We start from the raw sequence: 23,060 nt of genomic DNA, 5'->3' as shown, positions 1-23,060 counted from the left end.
CAAATATTTTATTGAGCCATGTGGAAAATCGTAAGTATCTAATTTATAAATTTTATTTAGTATACATGTTTCCATGTTTCCATGTTTATAATTAACACTTATTCAAATTGTTGTTTAGTTTCTCTCCGAGTAGGCCAGCTGCACAGTGTGTAAAACATGTGATTCAACAAATGTATAAAAAAGCTTGGAAGTCATTCAAAGAACTTTCCAAGGATGAGAAAGATGAATGGTTTGATAAATTTAAGGTAAAATAAATTTTATTGTTGTTATTTTAATTAGTTATTTTATTGTAATATATTATCTAACACTTATCTAACAATTTTTTTGAATGTCATACAACATTGTAGGAAAAGTGTACGTGGAATGTAATGGATGAATATATGATTAGAAAAAATTATCGGGGAAGAACATCTGTCCGACTTTCTGACATGCTTAGGCGTGTCAGACTTGATTGGGAAGAACGAAATATTCGTCCCAACTGGATAGGCAAGGAAGTATTTGACGAACTTCTTGCCTATTGGGCTACCGATAATTTTAAAGCTAAATCTCAAAAAGCAAAAGACATGAGAGCATCCGAAAGGGGGGGTTGCCTTAATGCTACAGGAAGTATAAGCATTGGAGAACATGCAAAACGGATGGTAAAAATTATAACTACGGTTTAAAATTATATTTTGATTTATTATGTGTTTAATTAAATTTATTTATATTAATCAGACTAAGGCACAAGGAAGACCCCCCCGACTTAATGAGTTGTTTGTGAAGACCCGTACAAAAAAATCGGGGGATTTGGTTGATGATCGGTCGAGAAGAACTATAGTAAGTTGTTTCTATTTTATTTTTTTTTGTTAAAATTCTATCAATTTTGTGGCGTGAATTTCACGTGGTAATAATGTTTGTGGCATGAATTTCATGTGGCAACAATATATGTGGGATTCTTTTCATGTCACAACTGTATCTAATTATTTTATTTGTTGTATGTGTAGGAGGAGTATCAAAGATTGCTCACACAATTTCTAGTTGAAAATCCTCAATATACACCTGTTGGTTCTAATCCGCTTGATCCACGCGTGGATATGTATATTTGGAGCTTAGTCACTGGAGGGAAGGGACGTAATGGGTGTTTTTTTGGTGTTGGTCCTTTGGCTGGCAACTACAGAACCGGAGATAGAACTTTATTTGATAGAGTTGCAAGTGGGGAAGGAACGTCCCGTCCAACACAATTGACACCTGAAATGATGGAAACGGTGAGGCAACTGGCTCTAACAGAGGCTAGACGAGAGACGGCGGAGCGTGAGGCGGCGTTAAAGGCCGAATTAGAGGAAATGAAAAAAAGACAACACGATATGGAGGAGCAAATGAGACAATTTATGCAGTCCATGAGTAGAAATCAAAATCAAAGAACAAGTGAAGACGATGAAGATGACGACGAATTTGATGTGTAATATTTATTTAGTTTTAAATATTAATTTTTGTATAAATAATTACTTTGCTATTTTTATAATACATTTTCATATGTGTAATTTTAATTTAAAAATATTTCACTTAATTATTAATTATTCTATATTTTATTATTTATTAATTATTTTATCTTTTATTAATAATATAATTTAATAATAACAATACATTTTATCTTTTATGTTGTGAAGTGTAAATCACGTGGGTAATTTGCCACGTGATTTTCATGTGGCAACATACCATCCATTTTCAAATGTTGTGACGTGATATTCATGTGGCAAAGTTGTGTCATGAATATCACGTGGCAAAGTTTAAGTGCAGAAGGAAATTAATTCACAATGTTGCGATGTGATTTGCCTTTGGCAAATTAGCGACGTGTTTATCACGTCACAAAAAGTTGCCACACGCGTTCCAGCGACGTGAATCAACACGTCGCTATTTTTGACTAGTGAAGTGATTTTCACCTTTGCCACGTGATAATCATGTGGCAGGGGGGAGTTTTTCTTGTAGTGACGGATTGATAATGGAAAAAACATTGATAAACATTGATATATGAATTAACGATTGGTTGGGATATAAAATTAAAGATTTACATTTAGTATTGTCAATGGATATTAAATTTATACAAATTGATAAGGTGAATTCAATTTTCCAAAACATCAATTGAAAAATGACTTATCTATTTTGGCACCTCAAATTGTTGAAGACATTTTGATGATTAATTTTTCATTTGATAGTACTATTATAAATTAACTCATTTGGACAAAACGTGCAAATAATGATCTATTATTTAAAGATGTCTACAAATGTAAATGTATATGGAGTGATCACATTAAGTCTTCTTCAACAAAGTTTATTTAGCAGCCTTACATACCACATGCTAAGTCATTGGCGACTTCGAAGCGAATGTATAATGTTATTGCAACAAAAGACAACCTGATTCAAAGAGTTAGTGCATATGGTTTCAAGAGGAAATCCTAGATTATCAACTTGTGATAGCATATTTAGGGATAATTTAGAATATTGTTGAGAGCTTTCTCAGCTAAGATTGGAGTTTGCACCTCCTTTCAAGATAAATTGTATGAAATCATGTTTGTTATCGAATATGCTAACAAAAGGAATTAAATAAATCTTTGACTTGAAACTAACTCAATGTTCACAATTCGTGCATTTTTTAATGTGAATATTGTCCAATGATATATTTTAATTAAATGGAAGAATAATTTACACAATATACACTACTTTATATTCAAGATATCTCACATTTTTAAAAAGAGAAATGAATGTGGATATAGATTAAGCAATGCAAGTTCTTGGTTGATTATGATACTTTGCGGGAGTCACTTCATGTTTGTACTTTTGAAAAAAAAAATTGAGGAATAGGTTGGATTTGTCCAACTACCATTTTTGTTGACGGTTTGATGGGTTAGGTTTTATATCCCCATATCCTTTTTGTTTTTCCTTTTTAATTTAAATAATCTGCCTTTATTAAAAAAACTTTAACAAATTTGATTTTATCATGTTGCAATGATTATACATTATGAATATAGTAGACTTATCATCATAATAAAGTCTCATTGATTCATTAGTCTTTATCCTCAAATCTTCTAAAATCATTTTCGGTCATACTAGTTTGCATGTAACTTGTGAGATTTCCCTAAACTCTACTTTAATACAAGATTTATATACATCACTTTATTTTCTATTCTTCTAAGTCACAGGATTATATAATTGATATTCTATTAACAATTGACCCTGCATTATCAAGATCAGTATATGCTTCAAGATTCACACTTCCGTTACATTTAAACAAAAATCCTCTGATTAGAGTTCCCTTCAAATATTATATAGTCTAAAGTGCAATTTGTAAATGAAACTCCTTTATTGTTGCACGAAATAGATAATGGATTAAACTTACAACAAGACCAGCATCATAAGTGTATAAATGTCATACCCCAATTTTGTCCAGATATTTTTAAACCTTCAGGAAACCAGTTATATTGCGTTCAGAATAAAATTTCAGTTTTGCAGATACACCAGTTGAATCAATTTTTTAATCATGCGTAAAATCAGAGAAAATATTTTCAAGTTTAGGCCTGCAACTGTTTGTTTTATTGAGTTGCAGTACGCGTAGGTTAGCTTGGTGCGCTCATTTATTTTTTCTCGCATATACGCGCATTCGCGTAAGTTAGCTTAGTTCGAGCTTTTTCATCCAGGTATTTTCAACTGTAATAATTGGTCTGCAACTGTCTGTTTTACTGAACCGTGTTACGCATAGGTCAGTTTATTGTGTTCATTTTATTTTTTTCGCGTTTACCTAATTTTATTCTTTTTTGTTCAATTTTTTATCCAAATAATTAAAATATATAGTAATTATCATATAAAAATTAACTTGTTTAATTTTGATTGGTTAATTAACTTTTTCTTTTAATTAATGAATTGATTAATTTGGCACAACATGACAAAAAAAATATCTTCATCCCTCTATCACAATCCCACGTTTCCTCTAACCAACTTTTTTTCATTCACATTCTTCTCTCTGCTCAATTCATTCACACAAAATTCCCACAAATTATGGATCTAGAAATGCTAACAATACTCTACATAAACCAAAAAAATGAGCAAGATGAAGGTAGAGAAAAATAAGAAAGGGGGGTTTGAATTGTTTTCATAGTAAACAAAAACTTTTTTGCAACACCACACATACACAAATAATTTCTAACAACACAATGAGTTTATCCTGGTTCGTTTGAAAATCACAGCTACTCCAGTCCATCCCGCCAAGGTGATTTCGCCTTCAATAAGGACTTAATCCAATAATCTCAACAGATTACAAAAATGTCTAAGAGTTTAACAACCTCTTATCCCTCTCAAGTATACAGACCTAAACAAGTTACTTGAAGAATTACAAAGATTTTTAGAAATACAAGTGTTTGATTAGGTGCTTCTATGTAAGCAGCATAAACACGCGTTTAAGAACAATGACACAATGACCACACAATATGAGCAACAACTCTTGTGTGAACACTGACTATTATAGTGAGCGATATGAAAATATGTTGTGTATTGAGAGTTATAGATCGAAGTGTGTTTTCAGCATGTTGTGATGAGGCATTTGTATAGTACTTTGAGACGATAATGTTGGAGGGAAATCAAGAGAGATTTCTTGCCAACTATGGGAATTAAATGTATTAACTTCCTTGTCCTTTCCATAGAAGTCTTGGAACATAATCCATAATTTCCTTAGAGAGAATTGCACTATATTTAGAATGCTTCTTGATTGAGTTTTATGATCCGGTGATGTCAGATAGAGTGTTGAGCGTGAATCAGAGTTAACAGAGTCAGTCTTTGAGCAGAGTCTTGCAGTCTTCACATATTCTCTTGAATAGTCTTCAGATAGATTCTCTTGAATAGTCTTCAGATGTTATCTCGACTGACCTTCAGATGTAGATTCTTCAGATATTAAAGTTGAATTGCAGCGTCAGATTTTGTATGTGATTGCTTCTTAAGAGTGTTCTTGTTCAGAGTCAGATATGTTTTCTTCGTGTTGGTTCAGCTTTTCTGGACTATATCAGATGCCATATATTTGTTTCCTTGTTTCCTTAGATTCATTTTTCCTTAGAAACTTGCACACTTAGAGAAAATTATTAGGGTACCAAATTGTTTCATTCTTTGTTATCATCAATACTTAGAGATATAATGCATAATTAAAATTTTATTCTAACAATCTCCTCCTTTTTTATGATGAAAAAAACTCATACTTTTGATGAAACAATGGTACTTTACAAAGATACAAATTTAAATGAATCAGAGTCAGATAGAGTATAACTCCCCCTGAGATTTGCAATCTCCCCCTAAGTTTGATACTTAGAAAATTTGTAAAGACACTTGTATCAGAAATGTTTTTTGGGTAGAGGATTTCTTACTAGATCTTCTTAGGTTGATTGCCTTGTTATTACTTGTTTATCAGATACATATTCATTTCTTTCTTTGTTCAGATAGATCCTGTAAAAACACTTAGACTATGCAATTGATTTTAATGTCAGAATGTAAGTAGTGCATTCTGAGAGTTAGATGTGTTATTTCATCGGAAAGGCTTATATTCATTTGTCCCCCTTTTTGTCAGACTCAAAAAGTTAACAAAAAACACAAATGATAAATTCACAGAAAGCACAATTTCATTGATAATTCGGAGAGATACAACGTAGAAGAACATAGAAGAAAAAAGGCATGAGAGGAAAAAATTCTTAGAAAAATTACAAGCAAATAATCCTAGAGTGTCTAAGGGTTTGGAGGAGGAGGCATCCTCTGAAGTAGTTAAGCAAGTAGATTTTGGATGCTGGAGTTGACTTGATCCTGCTGGTCGAGTCTAGATCTGACCAATTGCTCTTCTTTCTGTAGCTCTTCCAGAGTATTGAGGACTAGAGGAGCTAAGTCAGATGTTAGTGACTCACCTCGAGTCAGAGAAACCTTATTAATCCTCTCAGCGTCTTCTGCAGCTATGTGAGAAGCTTCAACTTCAGCCTCTGCAACAGCTTTCTCAACTGCCTCCTTGGCAGCAGCTTCAACAACAACTCTTTCTTCAGCTTCTCTTTGTGCCCTTTCAGCAGCCTCCTGCGTCAGACGCGCTTCCAGACTCTCTTCAACATATCTGATATAGTCATTTCTAACTTGTTCAAAAAAGTCCCTTCAGTTTAAAAACTTCATATGTTATCCACCTGAGAAACTCATTCCAGCGAGTCCTTACTTCAGAAGGATTATCATTGACCTTGGATTCTTTAGATAGCTTCGTGGGTCTTGAAGCTGAGTTCTCTGAGAACTTGGAAAAAGCCTCATCAATGGTAAGAAAAGTAAGGTCAGGTTCAAAGGGTTGAGAGGTGGGTTCAGAAGGTTCAGAAGTGGGTTCAGAAGGAGGTAGGATGATGTCAGAAGGTTCTGGTACAGACTGAGCCTTTTCAGAGTCAACTATGGCCTGAAGTTTTGTATAAGTTGGAGAAGTTAGGTCAGGGATATCTGAATGTTCTGAGTCTGATGTTAGGTCGTAATAGGGAGGGGAACTAGGGGTAGATGAGGGGGTGATATGGGTTCGTTGAGCAGTAAGGCTTCAGATATGGGGATGGATGTTGTTGTGAGGTTAAATTGAGGTAGTGGAGGTGAAGATTGGTTAGGGTTAGAAGTATGGGGTTTAGAAGTTTGAGGTTCAGAGAGTGTAGGTAAAGAAATGGTAGGTTCAGAGGAAGAGATGGTGGGGGTGGTTAAGGTAGTGATGAGAGGATTTTCCTAGAACTAGAAATATCAGGAACTTCTAAGATTGAGGACTTACCAGGTGCTTAAAAGCTCATAGGCACAGGTTGCTTCTGAGTTGCTGAAGATTCTCCCATCTTCAGACTCTTCAGCTTCTTCTTCTTCTTCTCAGAGGGTTCTCTCTTCCTCTTCATGAAGTTTGGTGGTTGATTTGGAAGTCAGCCTAAGGTGAAGCTAGAAATGTCAATTCCTTGAGCTTCCAAATCCTGAAGGTAGTGAGTGATGACCTCTAGGGGATCAATCTTGGATAAGAGGTACATACCATTTGATATCCCCATTTTATCCTTCAGAGCTTCCTAGGAGGTGTTCTTTGTGGGGTTGACTTTGACCTTGTCTATTAAGCCCATGCTCTTCAGATTCTTCGTATTCAGAGGCTTCCCCACGTCCACAATGACGTCTTCCATCATATTCATAGATATGAGATGGTCCTTCAGACCACTCTCAATCAGCACGTCAGAAATTAATCTTCCCATAGGAATATAATTTATGGGCTTCATGTTATTTCTGATGTCTCTGACAGAGTCCCTCAGATACTTGAAGAGTAGGGGGGAAGATTCAGCTTCATCCCTTTGTGAAGACAGTACAGAATGCACTTCTGGTCAGTGTTAATGTAATCAGAGGAGCTGGAAGTAGGACGATGATGGATGGTTCCCAGAATGATCTTCAACCAAACTCTCAGATTCTGATGAAGCTCTTTGTTCTTGGATGATTTCCCTTCTGGGTTATGAGAAAAAATAGTGGGGATAATTTCCTGGGACATATAATTTTCCCTAGGGTTTATGTTGTAGATTCTTCTCCCCCTAGATTTTTCCATGTCCAGAAGCTTGGCTATTGATTTCTCTATGATCACTGTCTTGATGCCTAGAACATACGACACGATGCAATGATCATCGCAATCAACAAATCTCTAGAATTCCTTCATCAGGAATATGTAAACGGGGCCATAAAGACGTTTGAAGTAGTTAGCCCACCCTTGGTTCTCCAGCTCTTGTGTTAAATCCATATCATTCTTCTTGAGATTGTCGAAATCAACCAATAGCTTACACAATACTTCAAGTTTCTCAAATGGAGTAGCAAGGTTGATGTGAGGAGGACGATCAAGAACATGGGGTTCCTGATAGGAAGTTGTTGAAGGTGCAGTAGTAGGGGTTGCATCTGATTGTGAAGCTTTAACTTGTTTCTCAACAACGTTCATTTGTTATGGGTATTCGAACACTTGTTGTTGATGATGATCCATGAAGTTGTTGAAGTTGAAGGATATGAAGAAGTTACAGAGAGATAGAGAGAGGGTTTGTGTAAGTTGTGAGAGTGAAAAGTGTGAATGTGGGAATCGTGGGAATATATACACACAAGTTCAAAACACATGCAAAACGACAATGTTAGTTTAAGAGGGAACAAAAGTAATTATGACTGCTAAAATATGAGTTGACAAGCGTGGGGAGAATTAAATGCAGCTAATGATGGATGTCTAATCTCAAAAATATGCACACTGCTCGAGGGGATCTCAACAGTTTGGTCCTTGAGTTCTAAGCTAGACAAGTGTCTAGAAGATCCAGAGCCACACATTCGAGGTATCACATGTTGATGTTTCTGGAGTCAAGAATACCAAATGGTTTCTGACTCAGAAGGTTTCTGATCCAGATATCTTATAACTTGTTGAAGTATTAGAACCAGAATCAGACAAGCAACATATGTTTGAGTTAGAGTATGATTTAACCTTAGAGAGGAGAACCACATGTTCAGATTCATTCTGGGCAATCTTCTATATTTAAGTTTTTCAGAATGAAAAGAAATCTATCTTCAGCTAAGGGTTTTGTAAAGATATCAACCCATTGATGGTCTATATCTATAAACTTTAAAGTAATCATCCCTTTCTGAACATAGTCTCTGATAAAATGATGTTTAATTTCTATGTGCTTCGCTCTGAAATGTAAAATTGGATTCTTACTTAAACATATAGCAGTAGTATTGTCACAAAAGATAGGGATATTATGCTCATATATCTGGAAGTCCTAAAGTTGATTCTTCATCCAGAGCATCTGAGTGCTGCACAGTGAAGCTGAAATGTATTCTGCTTCTATAGTTGACAGTGCAATGGTTTATTGTCTTTTGCTTGCCCATGAGATGAGGTTTCCTCCCAGACACTAACAGTTCCCATATGTAGTTTTGTATTCTAACCTATCTCCAGCGTAATCTACATCACAATACCCATAAATTCTGTACTCTGATGTTTTCTTATACATCAGGCCAAGGTTATGTGTTCCCTTCAGATACCTAAGGATTCTCTTAACAGCAAGTAAGTGAGATTCCCTTGGATCTGACTGAAATCTAGCACATAGACACATGCTGAATAATATATCTGGACGCGAAACAGACAGATAGAGGAGAGAACCTATCATACCACGATAGAGTTTTTGATAAACCTTTTGACTTACCTCTTATTTATCCAAAATGCAAGTGGGATGCATGAGAGTCTTAGCTGGTTTGCTTTTTGACAAGTCAAATTTCTTCAAAATATCTTTTATGTATTTGCTTTGATAGACGTATGTGGCTTCTGATGTTTGATTGATTTGAATCCCCAGAAAGAACTTTAGTTCTTGCATCAGACTCATCTCAAATTCTGCCTACATTAACTCAAAAATTTCTTGGTAAACAGAGGGATTAGCAGAACCAAATATTATGTCATCAACATAAATCTGGCAAATCATAAGATCGTTTCTGATGTTTTTGCAGAAGAGTGTAGAGTCCACTTTGCCTCTGGTAAAATCAGTTTCTAGAAGAAATAAGCTGAGTCTTTCATAATAAGCTATGGGAGCTTGTTTCAGACCATAAAAATATTTTTTAAGTTTAAAAACATGTTCTGGAAGTTTTGAGTTTTCAAAGCCAGGAGGTTGATGGACATACACTTCTTCAGAAATATAACCATTCAAAAACGCGCTTTTGACGTCCATCTGATATAATTTAAAGGAGTAGTTTATAGTAAAAGATACAAGAAGACGAATATATTCTAACCTTGCGACTGGAGTTGAGGTTTCATTGTAATCAATTCCTTCTTGTTGAATATAACCTTGTGCCACCAGCCGTGCTTTGTTTCTGACCATTTCACCTTTTTCATTTAGCTTGTTTCTGTAGACCCATTTGGTTCCAATCACATGGGTTCCCTTGGGTCTTGGTACAAGATCCCAAACATCATTCTTGTAAAACTGATCAAGTTCTTCTTTCATTTCCAGAATCCATTCTTTGTCTTGAAGAGCTTCTTCACATGATGTTGCCTCTATCAGAGATACTAGTCCCATAAGTGTTTTTTCAGAAACTTTGAATGTTGATCTTGTTCTGACAGGTTCATTCTTGTTTCCCAGAAATAATTCTTCAGAAACACTCTGCCTGTTTCTTTGTCTTTTCTGATTTATTATGATTTCAGGTGCTTCTGAAATTCCTTTTTCTGCTTCTTCAGAATCTTTTGTCTTTTCATCAGAACCTACAAGCATGATCTCCAGATCTGCAAAATTCTCAACTAGCTTTGACTTTTCAGAGTCAAGCTTATCATCAAATATGACATGAATTGATTCTTCCATAATTTTTGTTTCTATATTGTATACTTTATATCCTTTAGAACTTTCTAAGTATCCCAACATAATACACTTTTGTGTCTTAGAGTCAAACTTGTTCGGATTATCTTTAGTGTTTAGAATAAAATAGGAGCATCCAAAAGGATGAAAATAAGAGATGTTGGGTTTTCTTCCCTTTCATAGTTTATAAGGAGTCTTTTTCAGAATAGGTCTAATAGATATTCTATTCTGAATGTAACATGTTGTATTCACAGCTTCTGCCCAAAAAAGCTTAGCCACATTAGTCTCCTTGATCATGGTTCTAGCCATCTCGTGGAGAGTCATATTCTTCCTTTCTACAACTTCATTTTATTGTGGAGTTCTAGGACTGGAGAAATCATGGGATATTCCATTAGAGTCAAAAAGTTCTTCAAAAATTTTATTTTCAAATTCGCCACCATGATCACTTCTGACTTTGATGATTTTAGAGTCAAATTCATTTTTCACTTTTAAACAGAAACTGGTGAACACAGAATGTGACTCATTCTTGTGCCTTAAGAATCTTACCCATGACCAACGACTATAATCATCAACAATGAAAAGTTTGTACTTCTTACCATTGACTGACGTTGTCTTAAAAGGTCCAAAAAGATCAATGTGTCGAAGTTCTAGAGGTCTGAAGGTAGAAACAACATTTTTGGTTTTGAAGGTTGTTTTAGAAAATTTACCTTTCCGACATGCTTCAAAAAGAGCATTCGAAGAAAACTTCAGCTTAGGTAGGCCTCTGACTAGCTCAAGTTTATTTAGATTAGAAATCCTCCTCAAGCTAATGTGACCCAAGTGTTTATGCCATACCCATTTCTCTTTATTTACAGACATCAAGCATTTTACGTTTTAATTTTTCAAATATGAAAGCTTTATTTTATAAATGTTGTTCTTCCTCTTTCCAGTGAAAATGACTATGCCATTTTTCTGATTAACAACTTTGCTCGTTTTTTGATTAAAGATTATATCCTAACCGTTATCACTTAATTGACTTATGGATAACAAGTTATGCATTAATCCCCCAATATAGAGGACATTAGAGATAGAGGGAAGATATCCATTACCAATTGTTCCAGATCCTCTGATTCTTCCTTTCTGATTTCCTCCAAGGCCTACGAAACCAGCATCTTTAAGTTCCAGCTTTTGGAACATATGCTTTCTTCTCATCATGTGTCGCGAGCATCAAGAGTCCAGGTACCATGACTGGTGTTTCAACTCTGCTGTATAAGACATCTATAACATACACTATTTTATCTTTTGGTACCCATAATCTTTTGGGTCCTTTATGATTAGTTCTCCCAGAGTTTCTGAAAACTTTGGGCTTTCTAGCATTGCAGAATTTATGTGTCTGTGCAGGTGTATAGTGATAAGAAAAAGGAGATTTTGATTTGTTTTCTGTAGAAGGTTTCAGATCATCTTCATCAGAGTCATAATCAATTCCTCTTTTTTCATTATGACGTACACCATAGATCATAGAAGCCATTTTGCTTCTATCCAGGTTGTTGTTTAGAAATTTCTAAAAAGCTTTTTCATATTTGTATATGATAGTGTCAGAAGTAGGTGGAGCTTTAGAAAGAGTTTCTTCAAGTTTTGAATATTTCTTAGTTGAAAATTATTTTTCTCTTTCAAGAATAAAATTATTTTCTTTAAGTTCATAAACTTCTTTCTCAAGCTTTTCACACTCTTCAACAGTTCCTTCATGAACCTTTTTCAGGTTCTTGAATTTCTATCGAAGCTTCTGATACAAGCTCAGAGTTTCTGACAAACAAGCTTCCAGATCATAGCAAGAAAAATCAGAGAATACCTTTTCAGAGTCAGACTCTGTTTCAGATGAACTTCCAGAGGTAGTTGCCATGAATGCTACTTTTTCCTGCTCCTCTTCATAATCAGATACTGATGCTTCAGATTCAGAATCATCCCATGTTGCCATGAGTCCTTTCTTCTTTGCTTTTAAATAATTCTTCTTGAAGATTTCTTTTCTGGAGCTATCCTTCTTTAACTTTGGACATTCATTTCTGTAGTGTCCAGGCTCTTTGCATTCATAATACGTAACTTCCTTGTTGGGTCTGCATCTGGAGGTTGAATCTGGACGATCTCCCTTCGGTCTGGGCCTTCTGAAGTTGTTTTGTCTTTTTCTCCATAGTTGTTTGATCCTTTTGGAAAGAAGAGGTAATTCTTCTTCATCATCAAAATCTTCACTCTCAGAGTCATCAACTTCTCCTTCTTTAGCTTGAAAGGCTTTGTTCCTTTTTGGCTTTCTTCTTTTTGATCTAGACTTTAGAGCCACATATTTGATTTTCTTCTGAGGTTCATCTTCTTCAAGCTCTATTTCATGACTTATGAGAGAGTTGATAAGTTCTTCAAGACTTATGTTGTTCAGATCCTTGGATAACTTTAGAGAAGTAACCATAGGTCTCCACTTCTTGGGAAGACTTCTGATTATCTTCTTGGAATGATCTAATATAGTCTATCCTTTGTCCAGAACCTTGAGTCATGAAACTAAGGTTTGGAACCTTGAGAACATCACTTCAACAACTTCATCATCTTCCATTCTGAAGGCTTCATATTTCTAGATTAAGGTTAGAGCCTTAGTCTCTTTAACTTGATTATTGCCTTCGTGCATCATTTTCAGGGAGTCAAAGATCTCTTTGGCTGTTTCCCTGCTGGTTATCTTCTTGTACTCATTGTAGAAGATGGAATTTAACAAAATGGTTCTTGGTTTATGGTGATTTTTGAAATCACGCTTCTGATCTTCATTCATTTATCTTCTTGGAATGGGAGTACCAAGTTCAGAGTTGGGTATCTCATAGCCATTTGTAAACCATATCCCAAAGATCAGCGTCGTAGCCTAGGAAGAAACTTTTAATTTGGTCCTTCCGGTAGCCAAATTTTTCTCCATAAAAAACTTGAGTTTTTGCATTGTAGATATCTATTTCATTTGTGTTATCCATGAGGTTTTTCTCACCCTGGGTTTCTCTACACTGTTAAGTGTTTAATTCAAAAATCAATAATAGAGCCTAAGCTCTTATACCAATTGAAGGTAGAGAAAAACAAGAAACGAGGGTTTGAATTCTTTTCACAGTAAACAAAAACCTTTTTGCAACACCACACACACAAAAATAATTTCTAACAACACAAGGAGTTTACCCTGGTTCGCTTGAAAATCACAGCTACTTTAGTCCACCCGGCCAAGGTGATTTCGCCTTCAATAAGGACTTAATCCAATAATCTCAACAGATTACAAAAATGTATAAGAGTTTAACAACCTCTTATCCCTCTCTGTAGCACCTCAAATTTGCACCTATCATTGTACATACATTTTCATATTTGGTCATAACATAACATGGTCCACTGCATAACATTGCATTGTCCCCTTTGCCTCAAGTGCAAGTCATCAGAAGAATTAGGTCAAACTGGTCAGGAGATCAGTCAATCAAGCAAGCAAGTGCAATTCTCATTGAGCCAAGGCCCTAGGGTTTGTCCAACATGTTCACATGACCTAGGGGTCCTTTTGAAGTATTTTGGTCAAGGATTGGATGTTCAGAAGTCATCAGTCCTGGCTCAGTTTGCCAGAAACCCTAAAAAGTCAAACTTGGTCAACTGTGACTGATTTTTATGGTTTTGATGATGGGATTTGGTTTGAGAGAGCTCATTCATGTCCAAATAGGCCTCATGTATCATGTCAAAGACCATCATGGAAGAATTTGAAGCCAGATAAGAAATTTCCAAAAATAGAAACTGGACCTGTAATTGAAACCTGCCAAAAATGGAAACTTCTTGATCCCAAACTTACATCATGATACAAGCTTCAAATGAATTTTTTCCCAACATGAAAGTTGAAGATCTTGTTCTCCCATTTCCAAAAAGTCCAAGAACTCTCAATTCCCATGTATGGTTGGCAAGATATGATCAATTCATTTTCAAAAATTCTTGAACTTCAAAACTTTCAAAAATTGTAGGTTGCTTGGCTCACATGCCTTGAGCCTTGTGCATTGCACACTTAGTTTGTTTGTGTTGACTGGTTGACTTCTGTTTCCTTTTGCTTTGTTTTGAAGTTGCATACTAATGTTTGCTTGACTATTTCAGGTGCTTTTAGTTGCTCAGTTCCTTGTGAACTTTTGCTTTGCTTTGCTTGTATAAGCAATTTGCATTGAGGTATATTTCTAATCTCCATGTAGTCTGGAAGACCTGGCCGGTTACTTGGCCAGGCACCTGTCTGAAGTCCTCCTTAAGAGGCAATGTTTGTGACTGTTTACATTTGTCCTTGAATAGAGTCAAAGACCTCCTAAGTGAAGAGGCATTGGCAGACACAAGGGATATGCAATCTATCCCCTGCTATTCTGTGTGTCATCTGCTTTGCTCACACCACTGTGTTGATGCATTGCAGATACAAACCCAAGATCTTGTACAATTGTACAGTTGAGTCAGTTTCAAATGTGTAGGAGGGTTCCCACCTTCTGAACCCACACATTCTTGTCTTAAGCTCTCCCAGGCCAGGGATAAGAGCTGTGAAGTTTCATCTTCACCCACCTTTCATCAGCTTCACCTTAGCCCCTCAATGGCAAGGTTAAGAGCTAACACTACCCAGTTCCAGTGGTTTGTTTGTTGAGGTTGATATGACCCCTCGACTAAAACCTGACCTTGTTTGAGCCCATTGCTTGCATATAGTGTGTGCTACTTGTGCTTGTGTGTTTGCTTTAGCTTGCTTCCTGTGCGAGTTAGGTTTAGTTTGACTTGCTTCCTGTGCAAGTTAGGTTTAGTTTGACTTGCTTCCTGTGCAAGTTAGGTGTGGCTTGCTCCCTGTGTAAGTCATGATTAGGATAGGCTTGCTTCCTGTGCAAGTTAGCTAGAAACCTTAACTTAGGGATGATTTTGCATGATAACATCTAGGCTCGAGTCGTAGTCTCCCTAGTTGTGTCTCCCTCTGTTATCTGGTTAGGCTAGTCCTTTATCCCTCCGTAGGGGAACTACGTCGCCCTGATCCTCATACCAGATGAGGTACGTAGGCAGGAGATGAGCTGATCTCTCCGGGCGCCTGTGTCTTTGTTTTGTCTTGTTGTGTGCCTGGAAGCTGATGTAAGTCCATCGAGTGGCATTTGGGTTCCAGTGTGGGTTTGTTGGTTCGGATGCAGATGTAAGTCCAGTGATTGGCATTCAGGCTCCACGTTTGCCTCTTTGTGTGTGTTGTTGTATGCTTGGAAGCTGATGTAAGTCCATCAAGTGGCATTCGGGTTCCAGTGTGGGTGTGTTTTGGTTCGGATGCTGATGTAAGTCCAGTGATTGGCAGTCGGGCTCCATGTTTGCCTTTGCCTGTGTTCGTTTGTGTGCGTGTCAGCCGAGCTACGAATGCTCTGATTCTCCTTCGTCCAAGGAGATACGTATGCATAGGATGCGATATCCTAGCGAGCATGTGTCGTTTCCCCAGTCCGAACTACTTCGACTCTGATGTCTATGCCTGATAGACTAAGTAGGCCCAGGATGCGGTATCCTGCCGAGTCAGTTTCAGTCAGTTTTCTTGTGTCTCTTTCAGCCAGTGTGTGTGTGTGCTTTGAGCAGCGTTTTTAGCAACCCTTTTCCTTCTTATTGTGCGTGGATCCCGTCGAGTACGACGGATGCGTAGGGGTGCTAATACCTTCCCTTCGCATAACCGACTCCCGATCCCATTCTCTCTGGTCGCGAGACCATGTCTTTTCCCAGGTTTACTCTGAGCGTTTCCTTTCCCTCTTTTGGGATAAATAACGCACGGTGGCGGCTCTGTTGTTCTTGTTTTCCCGCCGGTTTTTCGCGTAATGCGACAGCTGACGACTCTGCTGGGGAATAGAGAAGTTGACCTGTGCTGGTCCGTCTTCCCTAAGCGAGTCTCTCCTAGCGCTCTCTAGGTTAGGGTTTTGGTTGCTGTTTGCTGTTGTATTTATTCCATTCATTTGTATATATTTGCATTTACTGTTTGCATTTATTGTTTGCATTAATGTTTGCATTCATATTCATCTGTTCACCTGGCTGGTTGTCTGTTTCTCTCTGTTGGGGTGGGAGTTACATGAGGTAAAAGGCCCAATACCCAGGCCATGAGTGAAATCTAGGATACTTAGGAATAGAGTGATTCATGGGAAGCGGGTGGTATTGCGCCACTTAGCGGAACATTGATATCACGAGCAGTTCAGACCCTGGTGGGATATCATCGTTACATACTTCGGGTGTGTATATGATGATATTCTGCGAAAGGTTATTTATGCTGCGTTTCTCTCGACCTTACCCTGGCCTAGATGACACCCGTGAGTGGGGAGGGAATGATCATTATTACAGGTACAGTTGGTGACTTGTTGGTGACTTGTGATCCTGTTGGTGACTATTGGTTCAGAATTTTGGGGTCTCAGATGACTTTGGGTTTCAGATGAATTTGTGGTTCCGAGTTCAAGCCGAAGCTTTGATCCTGTGTTCTGAGAGACACAGCCAACCAGTCTTGTCTGCATCATTTGCATCATAACATGTTTATTTTCAAAAAAAATACGCAATAAAAAAAAAGGGGGAAAAAGAAAAGGAAAAAAACTAATCCCTGCATGCATATCATTTCTCAGGTACATTCCAGAGCTTGTTCACTGATAGAGATGGCAACAGTCCCAGGGTTGAAGCGGAAGACTTGTTCCTACAGCTTTCACCGTGAACCTTTGACGTCTCTGATTGAGTTGAGTAACCTTATGACCAGTGGTAACCAGAAGGGGTTTGTTGACCAGTATGGAGATATTCTGACACTGTTGAAGATGGTAGTCGATCCGGTGCCGTTGCAGACTCTTCTACAGTTCTACGACCCAGAGCTTCATTGTTTCACCTTTCAAGATTATCAGTTGGCGCCTACTCTTGAGGAGTACTCCATTCTGCTGAGTGTCCCGGTCCGGTATCAGGTTCCTTTCTTGGATGTGCCCAAGGAGGTTGATTTCGGAGTTGTTGCCAGAGCTCTCCATTTGGGTATCAAGGAAGTCAGCGATAGTTGGAAGTCCAGTGGGGATGTTGTAGGATTGCCTTTGAAGTTTCTGTTGAGGGTAGCTAGAGAAGAAGCAGAGAAGGGAAGTTGGGAAGCCTTCCATGCTCAGTTGGCCGTCATGATCTATGGGATCGTCCTGTTTCCGAGTATGCCCAATTTTGTTGACTATGCTGCAGTCAGTATTTTCATTGGAGGAAATCCAGTTCCTACTCTGTTAGCTGACACTTACTATGCTGTTCACAGTAGGCATGGTAAGGGTGGGGCTATCAGGTGTTGTCTCCCGCTTTTGCTCAGATGGTTCTTGTCTCTCCTGCCAGTCAGTGGACCTTTTGTGGATGCTCAGAGCACGCATAAGTGGACTCAGAGGGTTATGTCTCTTACCTCCTATGATATCAGGTGGCAATCTTACCGGATGGATGTGAGTAACGTCATTATGAGCTGTGGAGGATTCCGTAATGTGCCACTCATAGGGACTAGGGGTTGCATCAATTACAACCCGGTTCTTTCTCTCCGCCAGTTGGGGTTTGTGATGAAGGGAAGACCACTTGAGGCTGAGGTAGCAGAAAGTGTGTATTTTGAGAAGCAGAGTGACCCGGATAGATTGGAGCAGGTAGGAAGAGCTTGGAAGTCTATTGGTATGAAGGATGGATCTGTCTTAGGGAAGAAGTTTGCCGTTGCTATGCCCGATTACACTGATTGGGTCAAGGAGAGAGTAGAAACTTTGTTGTTACCCTACGATAGGACGGAGCCGTTGCAGGAGCAACCACCTTTGATCCTTGCTGAGAGTGTGCCTGCGGAGCACTACAAGCAAGCCCTGATGGAGAATCGCCGTTTGAGAGGGAAGGAGCAAGATACCCAGATGGAGCTGTACAAAGCCAAAGCTGATAGTTTGAACTTGGCTCATCAACTCAGAGGAGTGCGAGAAGAAGATGCTAGCAGACTGAGAAGCAAGAAGAGATCCTACGAGGAGATGGAGAGCATGTTAGATGCAGAACACCGGGAGTGCTTGAGGTTGCAGAGAGTTGAGGCCAGCTATCAGAAGAAGATCAGAGACTTGGAGAAGCAACTCAGAGATAAAGACATCCAGTTGAAGAAGGAAGTAGACTTGAGACAGGCATCAGAGAACCACCTTGGAGGAGAAGTGGTAGAGCTTAGACGACAACTGAAGGAGAAGATCACTCTTTTGCCAGAATGTTCAGAATGTGACCTGTTGATAGACCAGTGTCAGTACTTGAAGACTCTCATTCCGGGAGGCCGTTTGTCTTAGCTTGTATCTTTGATGTGTATGTTGAGAATCACCTCCAGGCTTGTTGGATGGGATTCATTGTTGTACTCCGATTGTTTGGATTTTCTTTGTCGACTTTGTTGTATGATCCTGTTACTCATATAGATGAGGTTGTTGGTTTCGCCTTGTACTCATCACTCTTGTGTATGTTGTTTCTGTGCTTCTGTGTTGTTCTTGCTGCAGGTTGCCATCTTTTGAGGATGACTCAGGCTCTTTGAATGCCTGAGAAATGAACATATCATGTGCATCATACGCATCATTAGCACCATACTCATATCATTTTGCATAACAGGTGTACTTGGTCGTGACTTCTCACTCTGGTTCCTGTTTTAGGCAGGATAGCTGATCAACGTCCGCACCGCTACTCAACAAGACTGAATCAACAGAGAGGTATGGATCAAGTTCAAGCTGAGTTGGCTGAGATGAAGGCTAACATGGCCCAGTTTATGAATATGATGCAAGGGGTTGCACAAGGTCAAGAAGAACTTCGAGCCATGGTTCAGAGACAAGAGGCTGCAACTCCACCGGTCAACCATGCGCCGCCAGAGGGAGGCCCGGTCAATGATAATAATGTTGCCGCTGCTGTACCCATCAACAACTATGTAGTAGGTGATGAGTTGGGGGGTATTCGAATCAACGGTCAACCTATTGCTCCAGATGCCGCTAATGCCAGAGCAGTCCGTGCCCCGGCCCGTAATTCTGCTCCGATTATTGACAGACAAGAGGATATGTTCACTCTGCTCAGTGAAGACGAAGACGTTCTGGGAAGGGTTGATGAGAGGGATCGTAAAGTTGATGCCCTTGCTGAGAAAATTAGAGCTATGGAATGTCAGAATTCTCTCGGTTTTGATGTTACCAATATGGGGTTGGTGGAAGGTTTGAGAATCCCTTACAAGTTCAAAGCACCGTCCTTCGATAAATACAACGGTACTTCTTGCCCTCGCACCCATGTGCAGGCTTATTATCGAAAAATCTCTGCGTATACAGATGATGAAAAGATGTGGATGTATTTTTTCCAAGATAGTCTATCTGGGGCTTCTTTAGACTGGTACATGGAATTAAAGAGAGATTCGATCCGATGCTGGAGGGATCTGGGTGAGGCCTTCTTGAGGCAATATAAACATAACATGGACATGGCGCCTAGCCGGACTCAGCTGCAGAGTCTATGTCAGAAATCCGGGGAGAGCTTCAAGGAGTACGCCCAGAGGTGGCGTGAACTGGCTGCTAGAGTTCAACCCCCTATGCTGGAGAGGGAGTTGACAGATATGTTCATCGGTACTCTTCAGGGTGTGTTTATGGACCGGATGGGGAGCTGCCCATTCGGTAGTTTTTCTGATGTTGTCATTTGTGGAGAGAGGACTGAGAGCTTGATTAAAACTGGGAAGATCCAAGATGCTGGTTCCTCTTCTTCTAAGAAGCCGTTTGCTGGGGCACCTCGTCGAAGAGAGGGTGAAACTAATGTTGTTCAATACCGCAGAGATCAGAACAGAAGTCAACACTGTCAGGTTGCTGCAGTGACCATTCTGGCGCCTCAACCTCGTCAACAACAACAACAAAGAGTTCAACAACCGCAACAACAACAACAGCAACGTCCGTATCAGCCCAGACAAAGGATGCCTGATCGACGTTTTGATTCGCTACCCATGTCGTACGCCGAACTGCTGCCCGAACTACTCAGGTTGGGGTTGGTTGAGTTGCGTACAATGGCTCCGCCTACAGTATTGCCTCCTGGGTACGACGCCAACGTCCGTTGTGACTTTCACTCTGGGGCACCAGGGCATCATACTGAGAAGTGTCGGGCTCTCCAGCACAAGGTCCAAGATTTGATCGATGCCAAGGCGATCAACTTCGCTCCAGTGCCTAACGTTGTAAACAACCCTATGCCTCAGCATGGTGGGCATAGAGTGAACAATATTGAGGGGAAAGAAGCTGAAGATCTGGTTGTTAATGTTGATGATGTTCAGACTTCTCTGCTAGTTGTGAAGGGCCGTCTGCTGAATGGGGGTATCTACTCGGGCTGTGATGAGGATTGTTTGGGCTGTGCCGAATCTGAGAATGGTTGCGACCAGTTAAGGGCCGGTATCCAGGGTATGATGGATGAGGGTTGTTTGCAATTCAGTAGGGCTGTAAAAGATCGTGGAACAGTGTCAACTATCACCATTTACTTTAAACCAACTGAAGGACGTGGACAAAGGGTCGTTAGTGCACCTGCAACAAATGGCACCCCAGTTACCATTTCCGTGCCTGTAACCATCAGTGCTCCGACTACTATCGTTGCGTCTGGAAGAAGGGCTGTTGAGAATAGTAGAGCCGTGTCATGGAAGTATGATAATGCTTACCGCAGTAACAGAAGGGCTGAAAGTCAGACGAGACCAGTGAATCAAACTCCAGTGACAATTGGTTTACCGAATAGAGTTCCTGCAACTGTTGGTCCGGCTGTGGATAATGTAGGGGGTCCAGGAGGTTTTACCAGAAGCGGTCGTCTGTTCGCACCGCAGCCTTTGAGGGACAATAATGCTGAGGCTCTCGCCAAAGCAAAGGGTAAGCAAGCTGTGGTTGAGGAAGAGCCTGTCCAGAAGGAAGCGCCCGAGGGCTCATTTGAGAAAGACGTGGAGGAGTTTATGAAAATAATCAAGAAGAGTGACTACAAGATTGTAGATCAGTTGAATCAAACTCCGTCCAAGATTTCTATACTTTCACTGTTGTTGTGCTCTGAGGCACACCGTAATGCCTTGCTGAAGATGTTGAATCTGGCTTACGTGCCTCAGGAGATTTCTGTCAATCAACTGGAGGGTGTGATAGCCAATGTGAGCACCAGGCATGGTGTAGGATTCACCAACCTGGACTTAACGCCTGCAGGGCGGAACCATAACAAAGCCTTGCACATCACCATGGAGTGCAAGGGGGCAGTGTTGTCTCACGTATTGGTAGACACCGGGTCGTCGCTGAATGTGTTGCCTAAGCAGATTCTGAAGAAGATTGATGTGGAAGGATTTGTGCTTACTCCTAGTGACCTGATCGTTCGTGCTTTCGACGGATCCAAACGTTCTGTGTGTGGGGAAGTTACCTTGCCTGTGAAGATAGGTCCTGAGGTATTCGATATCATCTTCTATGTTATGGACATCCAGCCCGCCTATAGTTGTTTATTGGGGCGTCCATGGATTCATGCAGCAGGGGCAGTCTCGTCGACTCTCCACCAAAAGCTCAAGTATGTCTGGAACGGTCAGATTGTGACCGTGTGCGGTGAAGAAGAGATTCTGGTGAGTCATCTATCCTCGTTCAAATATGTTGAGGTGGATGGCGAGATCCACGAAACCTTATGCCAGGCGTTTGAGACTGTGGCTCTTGAGAAAGTGGCGTACGCTGAGCAGAGGAAGCCAGGTGCTTCAATTACTTCTTACAAGCAGGCTAAGGAGGTTGTTAAATCCGGCAAAGCTGAAGGCTGGGGCAAGATGGTGGACTTGCCTGTCAAAGAAGACAAATTTGGCGTTGGTTATGAGCCTCTCCGGGCAGAGCAGAATGGTCAAGCGGGTCCGAGTACCTTTACCAGCGCTGGGCTGATGAATCATGGCGACGTCTCTGCAACCGGTAGTGAAGACTGTGACAGTAATTATGATTTGGACAACTGGGTTCGCCCGTGTGCACCAGGGGAGTCTATCAACAACTGGACGGCTGAAGAAGTGGTCCAAGTTACTCTTCAGACAGAGTAATTTTCTGTTGTTTTGTCATTTTGCATGAAAATCCTACGATCTGCCCAAGGCGTAGTGATTCATTGTAGGGCCTCATCATGTTTTAATGATTATCATTAATGAAGGACATTTTTTGCAATCAAACTTTGTGATCCCTGTCTTTCTATTTTTTGTTTTCATCTTTTTCAAAAAAAAACAATAAAAATGGCAATGTTTTTGTTTTTTTTGTGACTTTATTGAACTCTTTTTCTAAAACAAAGCATTAAACATGCAGAAGCGATCTTATGGCATTCACTATGAACAGTTCTGTTATGGCTCAGTATGATTTCGACAATCCCATCTACCAAGCTGAAGAGGAGAGTGAGGAAGACTGTGAACTCCCTGCAGAATTGGTCAGATTGCTGAGGCAGGAGGAAAGGGTCATCCAACCTCATCAGGAGGAGTTGGAGGTTGTTAATTTGGGTACTGAGGACGCCACAAGAGAAATCAAGATTGGGGCTGCTTTAGAGGACTCTGTCAAGAGGAGGCTGATTGAGATGTTGAGAGAATATGTGGAGATATTCGCCTGGTCATATCAAGATATGCCTGGTTTGGATACAAACATTGTGGTGCACCGATTACCTCTTAGAGAAGGATGTCCTTCGGTCAAGCAGAAGCTTCGTAGAACGAGTCCTGATATGGCAGCTAAGATCAAGGAAGAGGTTCAGAAGCAGTGGGATGCAGGTTTTTTGGCTGTTACGAGTTATCCCCCATGG

General features: G+C 39.7%; 1 protein-coding gene across 1 annotated transcript; it reads left to right on the top strand.

Moving 5' to 3' along the window:
* The first annotated feature begins 20 nt into the window (after positions 1-20).
* On the top strand, positions 21-1,442 carry LOC127095063 (uncharacterized). The gene is made up of 4 exons (XM_051033807.1): positions 21-245; positions 348-638; positions 715-816; positions 984-1,442. The coding sequence occupies exons 1-4, from the start codon at positions 171-173 to the stop codon at positions 1,440-1,442; spliced, it is 927 nt and encodes a 308-aa protein (XP_050889764.1). The 5' UTR covers positions 21-170.
* Positions 1,443-23,060: the final 21,618 nt, after the last annotated feature.

This window comes from Lathyrus oleraceus, chromosome 6 (assembly GCF_024323335.1).
Source record: "Lathyrus oleraceus cultivar Zhongwan6 chromosome 6, CAAS_Psat_ZW6_1.0, whole genome shotgun sequence".
NCBI classification, from domain to species: domain Eukaryota; kingdom Viridiplantae; phylum Streptophyta; class Magnoliopsida; order Fabales; family Fabaceae; genus Lathyrus; species Lathyrus oleraceus.
Note: the sequence above shows the minus strand (reverse complement) of the source record. Positions and strands in the feature narration are given on the sequence as shown.

Coding starts and splice junctions, on each gene's coding strand:
- LOC127095063 (XM_051033807.1), top strand. CDS start 171: ATGTATAAAAAAGCTTGGAAGTCATTCAAAGAACTTTCCAAGGATGAG. Junction 246..347: donor AATGGTTTGATAAATTTAAG/GTAAAATAAATT, acceptor ACAACATTGTAG/GAAAAGTGTACGTGGAATGT. Junction 639..714: donor GAGAACATGCAAAACGGATG/GTAAAAATTATA, acceptor TATATTAATCAG/ACTAAGGCACAAGGAAGACC.